Source organism: Grampus griseus (assembly GCF_964374135.1).
Source record: "Grampus griseus genome assembly, chromosome: 2".
In the NCBI taxonomy this organism is placed as follows: domain Eukaryota; kingdom Metazoa; phylum Chordata; class Mammalia; order Artiodactyla; family Delphinidae; genus Grampus; species Grampus griseus.
Window position 1 is genome coordinate 74,494,145 of NC_139018.1, and position 19,304 is coordinate 74,513,448.

General features: G+C 49.5%; 1 protein-coding gene across 1 annotated transcript; it reads left to right on the plus strand.

Annotated features, from left to right (window-relative positions):
- On the plus strand, positions 1 to 10,849 carry AJUBA (ajuba LIM protein). The gene is made up of 8 exons (XM_082649448.1): positions 1 to 1,345; positions 4,339 to 4,440; positions 6,088 to 6,155; positions 6,274 to 6,336; positions 7,056 to 7,186; positions 7,270 to 7,321; positions 8,022 to 8,090; positions 8,545 to 10,849. Exons 1-8 carry the CDS (start codon positions 313 to 315, stop codon positions 8,698 to 8,700), a joined length of 1,674 nt encoding a protein of 557 aa, XP_082505574.1. The 5' UTR covers positions 1 to 312; the 3' UTR covers positions 8,701 to 10,849.
- Positions 10,850 to 19,304: the final 8,455 nt, after the last annotated feature.

Consider the following 19,304-nt stretch of genomic DNA (forward strand, 5'->3'; position numbering starts at 1 on the left):
GGGGGCGGGGGCCTGGGAGAGTGGGGCTGCCGGGCGAGTCGACGCGTGAACAGATAGACCTGCGGACCGGACAGCCGCGGCCGTAGGCACTTCTAGCCCCGCTTAACCCCTGATGCGCGGGGGGACGCAACCCCTCTCGCTGGGGGATGCTGCGGGATTCTTGGCGCCGGGCATCCGGGGCGCCCGCTAAACCCCTGTGCCTATCCTGTGCCCCTGGGGAAGCGAAGTCCGGCCGCAGGGAAAGAGAAGCGGCCGCCGAGACGCTGCAGGGTGCCGGGCGGGGAGGGGGCTGGAGGCCCCAGGCCCGAGGGCATGGAGCGGTTAGGGGAGAAAGCCAGTCGCCTGCTGGAGAAGTTAAGACTCTCGGACTCCGGCAGCGCCAAGTTCGGCCGCAGAAAGGGTGAATCTAGCAGGTCTGGGTCTGATGGGACCCCCGGGCCGGGCAAGGGGCGCCTGAGTGGGTTGGGGGGACCTAGGAAATCAGGGCCCCGTGGAGCTACTGGGGGACCTGGGGATGAGCCGTTGGAGCCAGCCCGGGAGCAAGGCCCCCTGGACGCTGAGCGGAACCCTCGCGGCTCCTTTGAGGCGCCGCGCTACGAAGGCTCCTTTCCCGGGGGGCCGCCTCCCACCCGGGCCTTGCCTCTACCTCAGTCATTGCCCCCCGACTTTCGGCTGGAGACGGCCCCAGCCCTAAGCCCCCGCTCCAGTTTCGCCAGTAGCTCAGCCAGCGACGCGAGCAAGCCGTCCAGCCCCCGGGGCAGTCTGCTGCTGGATGGGGCGGGGGCTGGTGGAGCCGGAGGTAGCCGACCCTGCAGCAACCGTACCAGCGGCATCAGCATGGGCTACGACCAGCGCCACGGCAGCCCCCTGCCCGCCGGGCCATGCCTGTTTGGCCCACCTCTGGCCGGGGTTCCGGCGGGCTATTCCTCTGGAGGGGTGCCGTCCGCCTATCCCGAGCTCCACGCTGCCCTGGACCGACTGTGCGCTCATCGGCCCGCGGGGTTCGGCTGCCAGGAAAGCCGCCACTCGTATCCCCCAGCCCTGGGCAGCCCGGGAGCTCTAGCCGGGGCCGGAGTGGGAGCGGCAGGGCCCTTGGAGAGACGAGGGGCGCAACCCGGACGACACTCGGTGACTGGCTATGGGGACTGCGCCGCGGGCGCCCGATACCAAGATGAACTAACAGCGTTGCTGCGCCTGACGGTGGGCACAGGTGGGCGAGAAGCCGGCGCCCGCGGAGAACCCTCGGGGATTGAGCCGTCAGGTCTCGAGGAGCCGCCAGGTGCGTTCGTTCCAGAGGCCGCCCGGGCCCGGATGCGGGAGCCGGAGTCCAGAGAGGACTACTTTGGTGAGTGAGAGAAGTGGTTAGGGACGGGAAGAGACCCATCACTGCATTCGGTTCCCCACTGCCCCGACGGCGGGCGCTGGGAAGTCGGAGGCAGAGACGCGGGGCTAGGAAAGAGGCAAGAGGAATTTCCCCTTCCCACTGGGTTTCAAATGGACCACGGGCACCTTATTCCTGCTAAATTCAACCCCCCGATGATCTCGTGAATCCCAGTTCCTCAGCTTTAGATCCTGGGTTTTTCGCGGTAGGAGGCCTTGTTGAAGGGAACCAAGTGGGGCTGGGAGAGCATCCCCCCATCTTGCTCCCCCCTCGGCGGCGTTGCCCCTGCAGGCTCCTGCGCGCCGCGCCCCCAGCCGGGCCCAGGCTCCGCCCGCAGGAATTTGGGGAATGCGCGGGTGGGGGGGCTGGGCGGGTGGGCCGCGTGCGTGCCGGCTCCTGCCCGGGCGCTCCAGGTGCCCGCGGGCGGGGCCGGCCGCGCGGCACTGGGCTGAGGTGGGGTGCAGGGGGTGGGGGAGCTGCTTCCTAATACGCGCGGAGCTGTGACCGCGGTCGGGGAAAGGAGCCCGGGGGGGAGGAAGAAAGCCCTGGGACGGAAAGCAGAGACCCTACTGCAGTCTGGCCCCAGTCCTGCTGGCTCCGTGCGTGGGTGGGCATTTAAGCTGATACCCGGTGGTGTCAGCTTCTGTCTTCCCCATCCTCCGGAAGTCAGGGCAGAAGCCTTGACCACCGGGACAACATCACCCTTGGATGGATGGCGACCGTGTATAGCTGCCAGAAATAACCCGGGCTTCAGTTCTGGCCATAACCTGCTCAGAATTCAGGCACGAAGTAGCCCCTTATTTCCTGCTGCTAAAGAAACCTGGTCGTCGCCTCTCCCGGACGCAGTTACCTTCAGGAAGTGTTAATTGATTATATGTCTCGGCTATTGGGGGGGGAATATTGGTGTCTTGAACGATCTTTTAGTCAAGACCCACAGGCACCACTTCACTGTATAAAATAATGCTAATCTGATTGTGATAGGAAGTACAGAAAGAGGTGGAGGGCCTGCTCCTAGGTCTGTGAGCCTCTTCAGTGTTCCCAGCATCTTCTCACCTTTCTCACCATCCATGTTCCTGCCCCAGACCCCATGCTCTAGAACACTGTGGCTAGAAATGTAAATAGAGAGAGGAACCCAGCCAGGGAAGGAAGGTAAGGGAGGAGGTTCAGAGGTAGCAGAGCTGCAGGCTAGTTCAACTCCAACCTTCCCCCATTTCCCCCCCACCCCGCCCCCACCTGAGAGAGGAAAACCCAGAGCAGATGATGCTTTGGTCACGGGAGACTAAGTGACAGGATCCTTTTAGCAGTTTCCTTTCGAGGCTGGGGAGAAGTGGTTGATGGGTGGAGAGAAATCTCCTCGGCTAAGCCATCAGAACCAGAAGGAAGAAAGGAGCTGGGAGAGAGTGCAGTAATATGGCAGGAAGAACCTAGGAGCGGATATGCTGGGTTAGAGGAGGTGAGGCAGACATGCCTGAGCAGTTGGCTCTTGTCTTCCCGTAATGTCCAAGGCTTCCCAAAGAAATGGCTCTGACAGGGTCCCCTGGCATGGCAATCTTGGGGCAGAGCTCCCCTCCCCTGGGGAAGCCTTGGACCCCGGTGAGGGGGAGGGCTGCTTCTCTCCCTAGGGGTCAGTTTGCCTCCTCTGACAGAACCCCCAGCCTGACTGTACCCTCCTACTCCTGCCCCTAGTAGGGGCCCTCTTCCTTGGCTACAGCCTTGCCCAGCTGCCAGAGGGTGGGAGCAGGACAGGCCTGGGCCCATCAGTCGCTGCAGCTGCTGCACGGGCTCCCAAGCCCCTGGGCAAAGACTGGATGGGCCCCAACAGGCAAGGAGTGTGGCAGTGTGCCGAGGGGGAGAGGTGGGGCGGGGTGAGGCGGGCCCGTTGGGATCTGTTCCCCAAAGACAGGCCCTAGCCCTCACTCATAGGCCTGGAATTGGGGAGTGGAAGGAGGGAAGAACACACCCAGGAAAGGGGGGTGCCAGAGCCAGGTGTTATGTATTTTAGAGGAGATGTCAGGGAAGAGCAGTTAGGCTCTGTTCCTCCTATGATAGAAGATGACAGGGAGACATGAGGGGTTCTGCCTCCCTTCCCCCCTTCCTCTGCAACCCTCAATCCTTGGAACACACCCTGCATTCTCAGCAGCCACCTCCCCAGAGGAGTCACACTCACATGGTCCCCTCTGCACAGGGCCCTCTGCTGAGCCAGATCCTTCTTTCCATCTTTGGAAGCCTAGAGGTACAGAGCAGAAGTCATTCTGGGGCTTCCCTGGTGGCGCAGTGGTTGAGAGTCCGCCTGCCGATGCAGGGGACATGGGTTCGTGCCCTGGTCTGGGAAGATCCCGTGTGCCGCGGAGCGGCTGGGCCCATGAGCCATGGCCACTGGGCCCATGAGCCATGGCCGCTGGGCCTGCGCGTCCGGAGCCTGTGCTCCGCAGCGGGAGGGGCAAAAAAAAGAAGTCATTCCGTAGCCGAATGGCAGTTCGTTTGACAGATGGAGAAGCCGAGGTCCTGGAGAGCCTTTCTGCACCTGGCGTGCTTTCACTAGGAAGCTTTTTCCAGTCTGCTGCTGGGCCCTTATGGACTCACATCTCTGACTGTCCCACACAGTGCCACGGTGATCATATCTTGCCTGATTAGTCTTTTCTCCCCAACAGAAACCGAGCATCTGAAGTCCAGGGACCCTATCTTTGAGTTTCTCCAATTTTCCACAGTATTGGGCACAATGTTGTTGCGAGGCACTAAATAGATGTTCAGAAAATGTCTGTTGATTAATCAGTAAACAGGAATAAGTCTGCCCAGCCAAAACCTTGCTGCATCCCATTAACTCTCTCTTCCCAAAAGGGAGCCTGTCAAAAGGAGGCTGTGACTGGTGGTCCTTTGCCATCAGGAAAGATGAGGAATCCCTGGTTTTGAGCTGGGGGAGTGCGCCATGATGCTGACAACTTCTTCTCTCCTCTCAGGCACCTGTATCAAGTGCAACAAAGGCATCTATGGGCAGAGCAACGCCTGCCAGGCCCTGGACAGCCTCTACCATACCCAGTGCTTTGTCTGCTGCTCCTGTGGTGAGTGCAGCCCCCAGACCTTCTGGACCAGGGCCTGAGGCCTCAAGCACTCCCCGCACATACACACTCACAAGTGCCTAGGGAAAGCAGGGCTTGTGCCTCTCCATTTGCTGGTCTGGCCCCCACCTTCTCTCTTGCTTCCCTTCTCTGCTCTCTACCTGGCTCTCTCCCGCCCGCCCCCATGTTGGCGCCCCTTGCTGAGGTCAGCCCTCCCTCTGCTGAGCCTCTTTCCTCCGCTCTATTCCTCCCTCTTTCTTCTGCCTTCCTGCTTGCCCAGCCTGGACTCCCTCCCAGCCCTCCGGCCTCTCCTTGGAGGGGCTTGGTCTTGGGCAGCCGACTTGAGTTGCCTGGGGCGACAGTGAAAGACTGGAATGTGGGAAGGGTGGGGTGGGCTGAGGGAGCGGGGAGCTGTGGGGGAGTGGAGAGGGGGGTTTTCTCTCGGCTGGTCAGAGTTCAGCCACCTCGCTGGAGTGCAGGCCACCGGGCCATGCCAAGCTGATGACATCACGCTCCAGGAATGCCCGCTGCTGTTAGCTCAGGAGGCCCGCCAGGAGCAGGGGGTGCTCCCAGCGGCCTCAACTCCCCAGCCTTTCCCTCACCTCCCTCATTACCCGGCCCCCCTGTTTACCCACTCTGATTCCTTTGCTGGACCTTTAATTTCCTATCTCTGCCTGTCTGGCTCCAGCCACTCCCATCCCCTGCCTGGCTCCCTTTAGGTTCATCTATCTATTTGTCCTTCTGTTTATAGAGCCTCTTCTGGGAATGTCTCTTTCCCTCTCTCTACTCCCTTGTGTCTCGTAAGTTTCTAAGTCAACTTTTCTAAACCACTGGACAGAGCTGGCAGTGGAGATTTTCATGAGAAGAGGGCAGAGGTGGGAAACTTGCCCATTCTCCACTCTTGTCTCATTCCTCCTCATACCTGATAATTTAGACACCCTGGAGCAGTTCCTGGGTGTTGGTTTCATGGGGAGCGGTCCTGCCTTGTCTGCTTGCAGAAGATCCTGGGCTGCTTCTGACCCCGGAGACTCTGGGTCCCTCTAAGCTTGGGGAAGCAGCCTAGTGCAGCAGGAAAGGGGACCAACTTTGCTCTCAAACAAAGCACTTTGTCCCCAACAGTAGTCCCAGTATGTCCTGACCTCCATGGAGCCTATCCCTGGGAGACAGACAGGGCTAGGAGAATAGGAGAGCTGTGCAGAAGCTCCTGGGTTGAAAGGTCCCAGAGAGCAAAGTCCATGACAGTGTGATTGTCTCTGAGCGCATTGTAGGGCCCCGTGTTCAGAGCCCCTTGACCTTGTCCCCCAGCCTGTGGTTGGCTTTGCTTTCCCAGGTGGCTCCCCGAGCAAGCACAGGCACTGGAGAAGGTGGCACCCCTTTAAAGCAGGGTCACAGAAAACTGTTGAGGGGGGCAGGAGCTGGAGAAGTAGCAAGCGAAGGAGTGGGGATTGGCAGGAGTGAGACCAAACAAATTGGAATTGCATCAGATGGGGTATTTGTGTGGGGAGACGGGACAGACAGCAGTTAGGAGGACAAGCTCTGAAATCCAGATTTAAACGCATCATGAAACACCGGAGAGCAGTTACCCCGTGGCGGGGACGCCCTGTGCCTGGACCCTGGGAGAGGCTCCAGCCCCTTGTCTACTGCTTCTAGGGCGAACTTTGCGCTGCAAGGCTTTCTACAGCGTCAACGGCTCTGTGTACTGTGAGGAAGATTATCTGGTGAGTGAGGGGTCCCCTGGGCCTGGAATTGGCTCCCACCCCTTTCTCTGTGGCCCACTGGGGTTCCACCCATCAGGTCATTCTCGGCCCGTAACATCCTCCCTTGGTCTTCTCCTAGTTTTCAGGGTTTCAGGAGGCAGCTGAGAAATGCTGTGTCTGTGGTCACTTGATTTTGGAGAAGGTAAGCACAGTGTCTTCAGCTGAGACTGTGAGGCTGAGGGGCCGAGGGGTGGAATCAGGAACTAAATGGATACTGAGAAAAGGTGGGGGGAGGAAACCTATCAGCAACTACTTGCGTCCCATTCTTCCCCAGAACCGCTGTTTACAGTGGCTTCTCTTTGCCTATGGGATCAAGTCTGGACTCCTCCGCCTGCCACCCCGGGCTCCCGTGATCTCTAACTCCCTAACTCTGCAGGCACAACCCGGCCCTCCACCTGAGCCAGGAGTGTGGGGTCCTGAGGCTTAATCCCCTTTCTGCTACTGGCTGGGATCAGTTGAAGCTCAGTTTTCTTTTCTGTAAGGAGGAGTTGGGTTGAATCAGTGGTTCACAGCCCTGGCAGCCTAGCAGATCACCTGGGAAGAAGTAAAGAAAATACCAATGCTGGGTCATCACCAGAGACTGTGGTGAATACTTCTGGGTGGGACCCAGGCATTGATGGGCTTAAAAACCTCCCTGGGTGACCCTGATATGCAGCCAAGTCTGAGAAACACTGGCCTGGATGCTCCCTAAGACCTTTTTCAGGGTTTCTGCCTCCATTTTAAGACTCCTTGGTCATCCCAGATTACACAGCATTGTTCTAGGACGAGAGCAGGGGCTCAGATGAGGTTAGTGGGAGCAGCAGGGAATGTCATCGGTAGCTGGAGAGCAGAGACTGATTCTCCTCCCGCCCCACGAGCCAGATCCTCCAGGCAATGGGAAAGTCCTATCACCCAGGCTGCTTCCGATGCATCGTTTGCAACAAGTGCCTGGACGGCATCCCCTTCACTGTGGACTTCTCCAACCAGGTGTACTGTGTCACCGACTACCACAAGTGAGTCCCCCGCCCGGGGTGTGGTGTGGACCTGGGCTCAGGGATTCCCCCGCCTCAGCTCCCCTCTGTCCTCTCTCTTTCAGGAATTACGCTCCTAAGTGTGCGGCCTGTGGCCAACCCATCCTCCCCTCAGAGGTCAGTATGTCTGTGTTCTCCTGCAGGGCAGCCAGTGCTGCTGCCTCTGGGGAGGGACTGGGGACATGCCGCCTGGCCTCCCCTGGGAGGCAGTGGTGCTGAGGAATGTACTCCGCGAAGATTCCCGTGTGACTCTGCTCTCTGGGTCATCACCCTGACCCCAACATCCGGGCCTGGACTTGTCTGACAGCCTTGCTGGACCCAGGCTCCATCTCTTTTCTCCCAGTCCAGAGAAGGAGACTTTCTCTGAAGTCAAGGTCACCAGCCCCCAGATGTAGGGGCTGGAAAAAGGTGGGAAGAATCCTCAGGGCTGGTAGGAAGGGGTCAGAAATGATTTACGCTGTGTGTGCCAAGGGAGAGAAGCCAAAAGCCCACGAGGAAGCAGGCCCTGTTGGGTCTCCTCGTCCCCGGCTTAGCTTACTTTATTGATGCAGCCTGCCTCTTTCCTTTCCCTCCGTAAGGCCTGAGCCCCTGGACAGAGGGGAGGCTCCACGAGGGGACACGCCTTCCTGGAGGCCAACGAAGGAGAGGGGGAAAGTTCCCGCGGGGTCTGCAGAGGCCACCTCAAAGCTGCAGACTGTGGCAGAGAGGCTCTGGAGGCCTCTGTATGAACCTCCCGTTGGAAGGGGGGCTGGTGGGGGAGGGGAGAGTTGGGGTTATCATGCTGCTCTCATGCCCATGGGGGTGTGCATTATTTCAGGGCTGTGAGGACATTGTGAGGGTGATATCCATGGACCGAGATTATCACTTTGAGTGCTACCACTGTGAGGTGAGTGTTGGGCGCCTGGGCTCCCAGAGGAGAGCCAGAAGGGGGCTGGGGGAGTGAAGTCCTAGAATTGCCACAGTCTGTAGGAGAGGTCTAGGATACGGGAAACCAGGAAGGTGCTCTGACCCATCTCCAGTCTCTTTCGCGTCCTTCAGCCACTCTCTCTGGGTGTGGTCGTTTAGTCCTTTCTAAATCTGGCTTCCCCAGAGTCAAGACTCCCAAAACTAGGGACTCCTGGTAACAGCTGGAAATGGGAGCCTGTCTCATTATTTCTGCTGTAGCAGCGACACCTGGCGTCCAGCTGAGGTATTTTCTCAGGTTTCTCTTCTGGGAGTTCATCCCCCTCCAACCCCGCCCCCTTTTTCCCAGTCACTGGGAGTCTAGTGCCCAGCAGGGCCGACTTCCACGATGTCCCTGGTTCCTGGGCTGAGGTAAACTAGGTGTCCTTCTTCCCTAGGACTGCCGGATGCAGCTGAGTGACGAGGAAGGCTGCTGCTGCTTCCCTCTGGATGGGCACTTGCTCTGCCACGGCTGTCACATGCAGCGGCTCAATGCCCGACAGTCCCCTGCCAATTATTGGGTCGGCCAAAAAGTTCCTTCGGTTTTTAAGTAAAAATAAAAGACACATTTTTCATTTTCACCAAGAACTCTATTGGACAGTGTAATCACTGTTTTGTTCCACTACCTTCTACCATTTTTCAGGCAACTTCATAATTCCATCTTCCCAAAACTTTTTATCTTTTTGAGCAAAGAACTGTTCCAGGTGCCTTTTACTGTCTTCCAGGGAATTGAAATTTTTTCCATTAAGAGAATTTTGTAAAGACCGAAATGAATGGAAATCTGAAGGTGCATTGTCTGGTGAATACAGCGGATGAATCAGAACTTCCCAGCCAAGCTGTAACAGTTTTTGCCAGGTCATCAAAGAAACACGCGGTCTTGCGTTATCCTGGTGGACAATTATGCATTTTCTGTTAACTAATTCCGGATGCTTTTCATCGAGTGCTGCTTTCAGTTGGTCTAATTGGGAGCAGTGATTGTTGGAACTTATCATTTGGTTTTCTGGAAGGAGCTCGCAGTAAAGGACTCCCTTCCAATCCCACCATATACACAACATCACCTTCTTTGGATGAAGATCGGCCTTTGGTGTGGTTGGTGGTGTTCATTTTGCTTGCCCCACGATCTCTTCCATTCCACGTTATTATTGTACAGTATCCACTTTTCATCACCCGTCACAATTTGTTTCAAAAACGGAACGTTTTCGTTACATTTCAGTGGAGAATCGCATGCAGAACTATGTTCAAGAACTATGTTCAAGAACATTTTTTTTTTCACTTAACTTAGGTGGAACCCAAACATCAAAGCGATGAACATAACCAAGCTGGTACAAATGATTTTCAGCGCTTGATCTGGATATTTTGAGGATGTCAGCTGTCTCCCTCGTTGATTGTTCTCAGTTAATGTCTTGATTTGATTGCTATCAACCAACTGGTCTACCCAACCGCGGAGCTTCATCCAACGAGAGATCTCCAGCATGAAACTTCGCAAACCACTTTTGACACGTTCGATCAGTCACAGCACCTTCTCCATACACTGCAAAAATCTTTTTTTGCGTTTCAGTTGTGTTTTTACCTTCCTTGAAATAATAAAGCATAATATGCCGAAAATGTTCCTTTTTTCTTCCATCTTCAATATTAAAATGGCTACACAAAAATACACCAATTTTTATAAGCTTTTTTTAAAATGCACACTGATGTGATAGCTGTCACAATACAATCTAACAAAATTGTTTCAAATGAAGTTAAAGACAACTAAGCGCTACTAGAGCCATCTCATGGAAAACATCAAACGAACTTTTTGGCCAACCCAGTATATCTGAGATGCAGTCACTGCCGCTGCCGTCACCACCATTGACAAATTCCTCTGGCCAGTGGGCCCCTCTGAGGCCAGCCAAGAAAAAGAAGGCACTCTGTAGCCCTGGCAGAAGAGTCCTCTAGGGAGGGCCCCAAGGGCCAGAGACCCAAAGATCAAGACATTCCAAATGGATTGTGGAGGAGGAGCCCTCCAGTTGCCATGATGTGGGTGACTGGCCTTTCCAGGTGTGCAGCCTGTGCTGTAGCACATAACAGGCACACACAGGCGGGTTCCAGTATTTTCTAAAGGTCTGATTCTAGTCTGTATCTCTAGTATACATTTGTGTGCACACACGGGCACACACACACAATCTCTCTCCCTCTCTCTCTCTCTCTCTCTCTCTCTCTCTCTCTCTCTCTCTCTCTCTCTCTCTCGTCAGGGGACTCTTACACTTGGTTCATTAGTAGTAGTTCAGCTCTCCAGACCTGCTGCCTCTCAGAGGAAACCAGAGTTATTTCCACCACAGCTCCCAAACTCTTGAGGTTCCAGGAGCCAGAGAGGCAAAACACTTTCACTTGGTTCTGATCAGTTTGGCTAGATCTCTTAAAACCAATCCACTAAAAACTTGTTTACTTAAAGTTCACTTGATGACCAGTTTGCCAAAAGCTGAGTTCCCTTCTGGGTATTTTTATAGCCATTTAGTTGTTCTGTTCGTTTTTGTCATGCTTGGGTATTTCAAGGATTTATATCTTTTCATCTAAGAGTACCCCTGAGTTATCAGCAGCATAAATTTATCAAATTTGCAGCACTTTGTAAATGACGAGATTGCTTCCTACCTTTATGGATATCTTTTTCTGTTACCTACTTTTCAAACTTTTTTAAAGTTTCCAGCAATAAATAGAATTGGTACAGACATTTTGTGTATCATTTTTTGTGTTTCTTAATCCAATATTCTTTTCCAAATTAGATGCTTTGAAAACTGTAACAGAGCTCAATATGATTTTGATGACTTGGTCTGTCTACTACGTTCCTGCTGTTGAAAGGCCAATATAGTCTCAACAAATAAACAGGCATGTGGCATATTCAGTTGACCAACAACAGTGTACAGACAACAGCAATGAAAAGTGAAAGGGTGAATCTGCTAAACTTTTTGAAATGCTGCAGATTTGATAAATACTTGAAACTGTCTCTAGGTGAATTGCTTTTAGGCAAATTAATCTGATAACCTTTGATCCTTAGTCTTTATTCTCCACCACTTAGAGTTTCATATTGGAAATGACTCTTGAAAACAGAAATTCCACATTTAGGGATGATTCTAAGATGACTTTGCCAGCCAACCTGGGAACTGCATAAAAGAGGCCTCTGAGTGAAAGTAAGAGATCAGATTCACACCATGGAGTGCCAGAGTGGGGGAAATGCACTTTTTTTTTGGCAGGGTAATGTTCTGAAACAAAATTACGTGTTCTACAGCTGGGATTGCTTCTTCTGAACTATTGTTATTAAATAAGTGAATACAAAGGCTCTGTGACTGGGAAAATTTCTCACCAGGCTGCTCCAGGTCTGGGAAATGCAGACAAGCACGTGTAGCCTTACATCCATCCCTTCGGTGGTTTTACTCTTGGGGGTCTTGTCCACTCTGTCACTCTGACCCTTCGTTTCTTACAGTGGTTTTGGCCTCCCTCTACCACTGACTGGCTGATTCCTTCCTAGGTCTGTGCTCGTCTGTCCTCACCCTGAGGGGTCCCCAAGACTCTGTCCTTGCCACTAGGGCTACTTTCTCCCTCCTTCCTGAGGAAAAACAAGTGCTAATATCTGATGAAGACGGGCCCAGGGAAGGCAGGCCATGGCATAGGAGCAGCCCCAGCTGTCGCAAGGCATCACTGGCAAGTTCCAAGTGTACCCCACATCTCAAGAGTTTCCCTTCTTCCTGTTCACGGGGAGATTGTTCATCCTTAGCAGTTCTATTTACTATTTCCTGTTGGTATTGAAAGATTCATGGGATGCTGCCAAGGATACAGCAACAGGTGGACCTTGTTTGGCCAATTTGCCACCTGATTTTCATCAACAGCCAATAGGCCGGAGACAGCAAAAGGGGAAATGGAAGAATTATGGATCCGTTTTGTGTCTCTTTAGATGAGAGTCACGGACAGGGGTCAGGCTTTCACAGCAGACTTGAGCTATTTGCTCTGGCCAGCCCTGTTTGCCACAGGCCAGAATGGGGCTTGTGAATAAGCCGGCTGGTGCAGGTTCTCTGCCTTACTTCTTAGAGACTTGACTACGTCCCCTTCCGCCTGGAGCTCTCAGGGCCACAGAAATGGTAAGGCTCCGTTATAATCAGGCTGGAGACCATCCTCAGTCAAGGAGGACATACGAGAAAGCTGTTTCAGGGCACAGAAAGCCATTTGGATGAGGTCCCTGAGACTGTACCTAGATGGAAGGGAATAAGAAGGGGGGAATAAAAAGAGACTAACAGGACTGCGAGAAAAGGATTGGGAAGAAGCAGTGAGTTGAAGCATTTTTATTTCTTTTTTTTTCTTTTCTTAGAAGGACCCATACCCCAGAGCTGGCCTAGGGGCATTCAGAATCCTAAAGGCAAGACTCCACAAGAAGGAAAAGTGTCCAACCAATCTCAATCCTCTCCGACCTCTCCTCCCTTGCAGCAAGGAAGACCTAAGGCTGGGCCTTTGCTGTGTCAATTGCTTGTGGAGGGCCCTGTTGTCCACGCTTGGCTCTCGTTGGGAAAGAGCTCCTAAGGTTTGACCCTGGAAATCTGAGCAGACTGTTCCTGGGACATATAGATTAGACCGGTCTAACTGTGATGGTCGGGAAGTCATCAGAGGCAAATTCTGTCCACTGTGGTTATTATTTCAGCTACTCTCCTCTTAGATAGTGTTGACCCATGTGAAGGGAGCGGGGGGAGATGGGTTAGGAGGAAATCTACTAAAAGGTACTGGTTAGGCTTGTATCCTAGAGAGTTAGAGCCAAGCGAGGTGTGCGTTTAGAGATACCGCTGTCACCTCATTTTACTGAATGAAGAAATAGAAACTCTGAGTGATGATGGGACTTACCCAAGGTCACACAGCTGGAAAATGACTTTCCAACTTCTGAAGACTAATAAAGAGCTTATTTCCCCTCTTCCCTCCCCACTACCCCCACCCAGGGACTCCCAGGGCATAAGTAAACTGTAAATGAGACAAGTGCTTCACTATGACAGATAATTACGGCAAGTTTTAGCGGGAAAGCCAGGGAACACGAGAGATAATAATGAAAACTTTTGGTTCTTATTAGTGCTTTTTTGTTAATTAGGATTAGCAATCACCAAAGTACCTTTAAGAGCACATTAGGGGAAACAAAGGAAATATACTGCAGGGGAGTCCCTGTCCTTGAGGAGGTCACAGTCCAGCCAGGGAGATAAAAACACACGTAAAATGCGGTGAGAAGATTACAAGCAACATGTCAACAAATGCAAAGAAACTGAGTGTTACAACGAGACCTAATGCGCAGGGTACAGGTGACAGTGATGAGACGGTCTGGCTTAGAGTGTAGATCAGAAGGCGGCAGCCCACTGGCTAAATCCTGTCCCCAAATGCATTGAGTTTGGCCCACTGGGAGTTATTTTTTATAGTATGAACTTGAACCCTAGTTGAAGAAGGAAAAAATGCCAGCTAATAAATGGAGAAAGAATGACAGAATTGGAAAAATGGCATTTTGTGAACTTTAATAAAACTATTGATCCTAGCAAAGATTATTAATTGGTGTTAAACACCATAGGTGAAATGATTGGTAGACAACTGCACACTCATACAGCGCCAAGTAACACTGTCAGTTTACAAACTTGAGGACAAAAATGTAACTGTATATTGGAGGGATCAGACTGTCATCACTCATTTCCTGGAAACAGTCTTGGTATCACCTACCAGTAGGCCAGTTCTGGTATGAGACAAATACATAACCCAACCTAGCATATATTCTAGCTGCTCCCTACCCCAAAAGAAGTATTAGATATAACTTACAGTTTACAGGAAATATTGGGGATAGAGAAACGAACTAATGGACACTAGGAGGAAGCAACTGGACAAATCTAGGAGGTGAAGCATTCTGCAGGGCAACTGGCCAGCTCTCTTCAGCAAGTCAGTATGATTTTTTTTTTTAAGCCAAAACTGCTATGAAAGAGACTTAAGGTATGCAATAATAATACAATGCATGGTCCTGGATTCCCTGTTAGTTTAAACAAATTGCTACAAAAGATGTTTGTGGTCAACTGGAAATGTTTTAATATGGACAGGGGATTAGATGGGGTGAAAATTTACTGAAATGGAAAGGTCAAAATCATTAATAAAATACCAGTTCCAAAACCAAAATCATTTTGCTTTTAAAATGTCTATATATTTATGAATAAAAAAGATCTGAAAGGATATGCACTAAGGTGTTAACAGTGGTGCTCTCTGAGTGGTGGGAATATGTTCTGTTGTTGTTGGCCTACATTTTCCATTTTTATACGATGCACGTGTACTTCCTCTGTAATAATAATAAGCTATTATGAATAAAATAACTGGTTGCCAACATTTACATTTCAGGAGATTTCATATAAAAATCTGGATATTATACACAAAGAGCTGGGTTTCTAAGGTTTTTTGAATAATCAGAAGCTCTGTCACCCCGGGCTTCCATTGCCACATGGCAGCAACTGGTCGGAACTGAGTGATGGCTGCTCCTTTGCTTGATGTATTCTCTCCTTAGTTTGTCACAGTCCCCACCACTCTTTGGTCTGTGCCCTTCATACATTAATTACCTGCCTGGCTCCCACAGACTTTTTTTTTTTAATATAAATTTATTTATTTATTTATTTTTGGCTGCGTTGGGTCTTCGTTGCTGTGCGCGGGCTTTCTTTAGTTGCGGCGAGCCGGGGCTACTCTTTGTTGCAGTGTGGGGGCTTCTGATTGCTGTGGCTTCTCTTGTTGCGGAGCACGGGCTCTAGGCACACAGGCTTCAGTAGTTGTAGCACGTGGGCTCAGTAGTTGTGGCTCGCGGGCTCTAGAGCACAGGCTCAGTAGTTGTGGTGCACGGGCTTAGTTGCTCTGCAGCATGTGGGATCTTCCTGGACCAGGGCTTGAACCCGTGTCCCCTGCATTGACAGGCGGATTCTCAACCACTGCGCCATCAGGGAAGCCCTCCCATAGACTTGTGAGTCAGTAACCCTTGATTTGGATGATCAAGGGCTCCCCATCCATAGAGTCTCCCATTATTAATCATTTGAAAATACTGATAAATTAGTTTTGAAATGCTGCCCAAGAAAAGCATGCATTCCAGAAATATCTGTGCCTGTGTTTTTATACAGCAACCCAGTCATGGGAAACCCAGATGTAACACATAATCTACTTAGCTACCATGGTTGAATACTATAAATTAGTTTGGCAAAATTTCTCTTTGGTAAATGGAATATAGAAAGTATACTAAATTGCTAACTTCCTCAAGGATTTGCTTTTTTTTTTTTTTTTTTTTGCATAACACCTTAATCATAGGAGATGTTTCAATATTTACAGTGTATGTTCTTCCCAAGCATGAAACTCCAAATGCCCTTTGGTAGGTCTATTTCTCCCACTGGCTCTGACACAATTTTTAAAGGAGAAAATCTCTTCCATATGCAGCTCAGTATGAGACAGTGTCATCATCAGTTTAAAGCCCAGGGAAATACTTTATCAGCCTGGTACGTGTTTACGCATTACAGCACCACACTCAGTCGGTTATAACAAGAACTGAACACGTTGTGCTTCATGTCTAGCTTTTCAAAATGATATGAGTCTTCTTCTGAGTCAATTTCCTTTAACTGTTTCATATTCCTTTGGTAAAAATGGTTTCAATCTGTCCCATTTTTTGAGCCAAACTTCTCAGCTTTTCTTTGAGATCCAAAATTTCCTATCAGGCCTTCTTTATATCCTAGCTCACAACAGAATCTCAGTAAAACCAGGCTCATTCCAGTTTGTATAACAAGTTTCCATGAACAGTCAGGCCACCCTTGAAGCCACAGCGCTGGGTTTGAAAGCCCCTTGGAAGGGTTAAGCGTTTGCAAAAGTGGCACATTATGAACATTTGTTCTAAATTTTTCATTTGATGTCATAGGTTGATTACATATTTTCTTTATCCACCTGGTTTCTCCTTAAATCATGTACTTACAATGGGCATGAAATTTTCTAGCTTAATCAATAGTTGTGGCTCTGAATAACTTCATTTTCCAGTGAACACCCTTGAAAATAATTCTGAAATCTCTTGACTGCCTGTAAAATTTTTATTCCTGAAACTAGCTCTGAGTCCATAATACCATAATATATTCCTGCTACTTGTCTTCAGATACTTTCAAAGTGGTATGGCTTTGTTTGTTTGTTTGTTAATTTTTATTTATTTTTTATTTTGGCCACGCTGCATGGCATGTGGGACGGTTCCCCAACCAGGGATCGAACCCAGGCCTCCACAGTGAAACCACTGAATCCTAACCATTAGGCCACCAGGGAATTCCCCAAAGTGGTATGGCTTTAAAAAATTTTTTTTCTAAACAACTGCTTAGTTAAGCATGGTTCCATAATTCAATGGCTATTTTAATGTCCTAGCTTTGAAACGGGTTATGTAAGCCCAAATTTTCAGTGGGAGAAAATACTCTACTCAAAACTTTCCATTAAAAAAAAAAAAACAAAAAACTTTCCATTAGTTTGATAAGTAGAATCCTAAATGCTCAACCAAAATCTCTATCTTTGGAGCAGCGTTTTGTTTCCTGGCTAGGGTATGGGAGGCAGAGTCCCTGCAATATTCTCAGCAAATCTCCATTCTTCTCTGCAATTCTAAACAATGCAGCAAAGGAATGGCCCAAGTCTGAAAGGCTAAGTAGACTTTTTCTCAGACTCCCATTTACATTTATTATCGTTAAAACATATGTGAATATGTTTTTGAATATTGTTTTGAATCCTCAATCAAGAGCAATGTCTTCAAGAAGGTAGAGCTAGATTGTGAACACGAGTTATGCCTAATTTATCTTTCTCCACCTCCCCCCTAACACCCCCTCCTCCACCAGAGTCTAGCTCAGGAATACTTGAGCATGTTCATGGCTTTATCATTAAAGAACATTTAAGAAGTGGGCGATTGTATTTTGCATATGGTATAGCAGAAGGTGAGATGAACAACAGTGATGAAGAGACAGGCCTATAAAGGCCAAGCATCCCACGGAACAAACAAAACTATATAAGGTATTAGCACTGTGGGGTGGTCAAAAATTCATCCTTTCAACAAATAAGTGCCTCTGTATGCCAAGCACCGAGATAGGTACCTTGGGGTCATGGAGGAAGCACCTTCTTAAATACAAAACCAAACAAATTAAGGTTTTAAAGAGGATTCTGTAGCACTTCTCAACAATAAAAACATGAACTGAAAAAAAATGAATTATTAAGAGTAGCAACAACATGGATAAAACTCAAAATTAACTATGCTGAGTAAAAGAAGCCAGACAAAAAAAAAAGTACATCTTTATTTGATTCCATTTATATAAAATTCTAGAAAGTGCAAACTAATCTACAGTGACAGATAGCAGATCAGTGGTTGCGAGGGGCCCGAGAGAGGAATTACAAAGGGGCACAAGTAATCACTTAGGGAATGACGCCTATGTTCACTATGTTGATTGCGGTGATGGTTTCACAGATGTATAGTTATGTCAAAACTTAATGAGCAGTACACTTTAAATATTGTATGCAAAATACCTCAATAAAGCTGTTTTTAAAAAAATCCAGAGCAAAGAGATAGAGAGGGAGGGAGGGATGGGAAGAGAGAAAGAGAATGAATTCTAGGGCCTCTCTCGCAATTCTTTATTGCTCAAGAACACCAGATGGTGTCGATTGTAAGATCCTTTTTCGGTATTCCACTGCAGTCTTAGCTGCCAGGATGGTCTATAGGCTCAACTTTCTCGTCTTAAGTAGAACTGGCCTGTGAAGTCTTTCACTTCACCTGGTCTGGTCTCCTCTTGGACCCAGGATGCAGCTTGGACTCCTCGTCTCTGCCTCCACTTGCTGGGATGTTTCCTCCATTCGAAATGATCCAAATTTCCTCTCATTTCAGGCCCAGCTAAGAGAAGATTTATTTCAGTCTTCCCTATCCATTCCTGCAGAAAGAGTTCTGTACCTTCTTCAATTTTCTCTGGTATTTATGTTCTTTTTTTTTTTCTGGTATTTATATTCTAAACTGCTCTTTTGACACCTTTTTGCTGCCATGTACTGTTTGCTTTTCATATGTTTTATCTTCTGAACTAGATTATGAACTCCTTCAGGGCAGGGACTGAGTCCTATTTATCTTTGTGTCTCTCCCAAGGCACTTAATAAGTGCTTAATAAGTGTCAGTTGTAAAACACCTCACTTTGACAGTCTTTCCAAAGCATTATCTCAGCCATTATCTCATCTGATCATTACATCAACACTGTGAGATTGGAGGAGCTAGAAATATGTTAGTTCTTCCTTTTGACAGATAAGGAACCGGAAACCCAAGGTCACACAGTTTGTTAGAGACACAGATGGAACAGATAATTGCATGTGAAGGTTTGATCCAATTCAAGTCTTCCCAAGGCCCTCTGCCCTCCTACCTGAAGACAGGCCTCTGTACCCTTCACCTCCTCATTCCCCCAGTACTTTAGATCTGCTTAGCCAAACCTTTGTAGTACCATTTTAGAAAACTTGGCAACTATGAGACATGAAATTTCTGTAGATTTCTGATCAGTTCTGAGTCACCAAAGCACGCTTGCTATTTTGTTCCAAGTGCTGTTTCTTAGGGACATTATGCCTGATATTTAATGACGCTGCACTACAGAACTGAGGAAGCATAAATGATCTTTAAAAGCCTTAGAAAATGACAGCACTTTAACATTAAGCATGAAAGGTGGCAGTTGACAAGATGACCAGGGGTAAAAGATTTCTGCACTGGATCACCCTATTTCCCTATGTATTGCTAGCAGAATTCTCTAGTTGGTACCAAAAGAAAAGGTTAAACTCTCTGCCATCCAGCACATCTAGCCCTGAGATTCTTTTCCCTCTACCCCAGACTATCTGCTTCTCTGATGCAAGAGATTTCATAACCTTGGTGCAATTTACTTAGCATCAAATATTTTTAAAATAATTCACCTAATTCCAGTCGACTTTGAAAAAAGGGTGGGTGGGGGTGAAGACAGAGAGAGGTGGGTAGACCCCCCCTGAGAGGAGAAATGACCTTTGGTCAAAGTCCATAGCCAGCCTGAGGTCAAGGCCAGAGAGGAAGTCAGGGGAATTGTCCTCCCACCTCCTGCTGGGATCCCCCATTGGCTGATACTAGTCAGAGAATATGGGAACCCTGAAGTCCTGA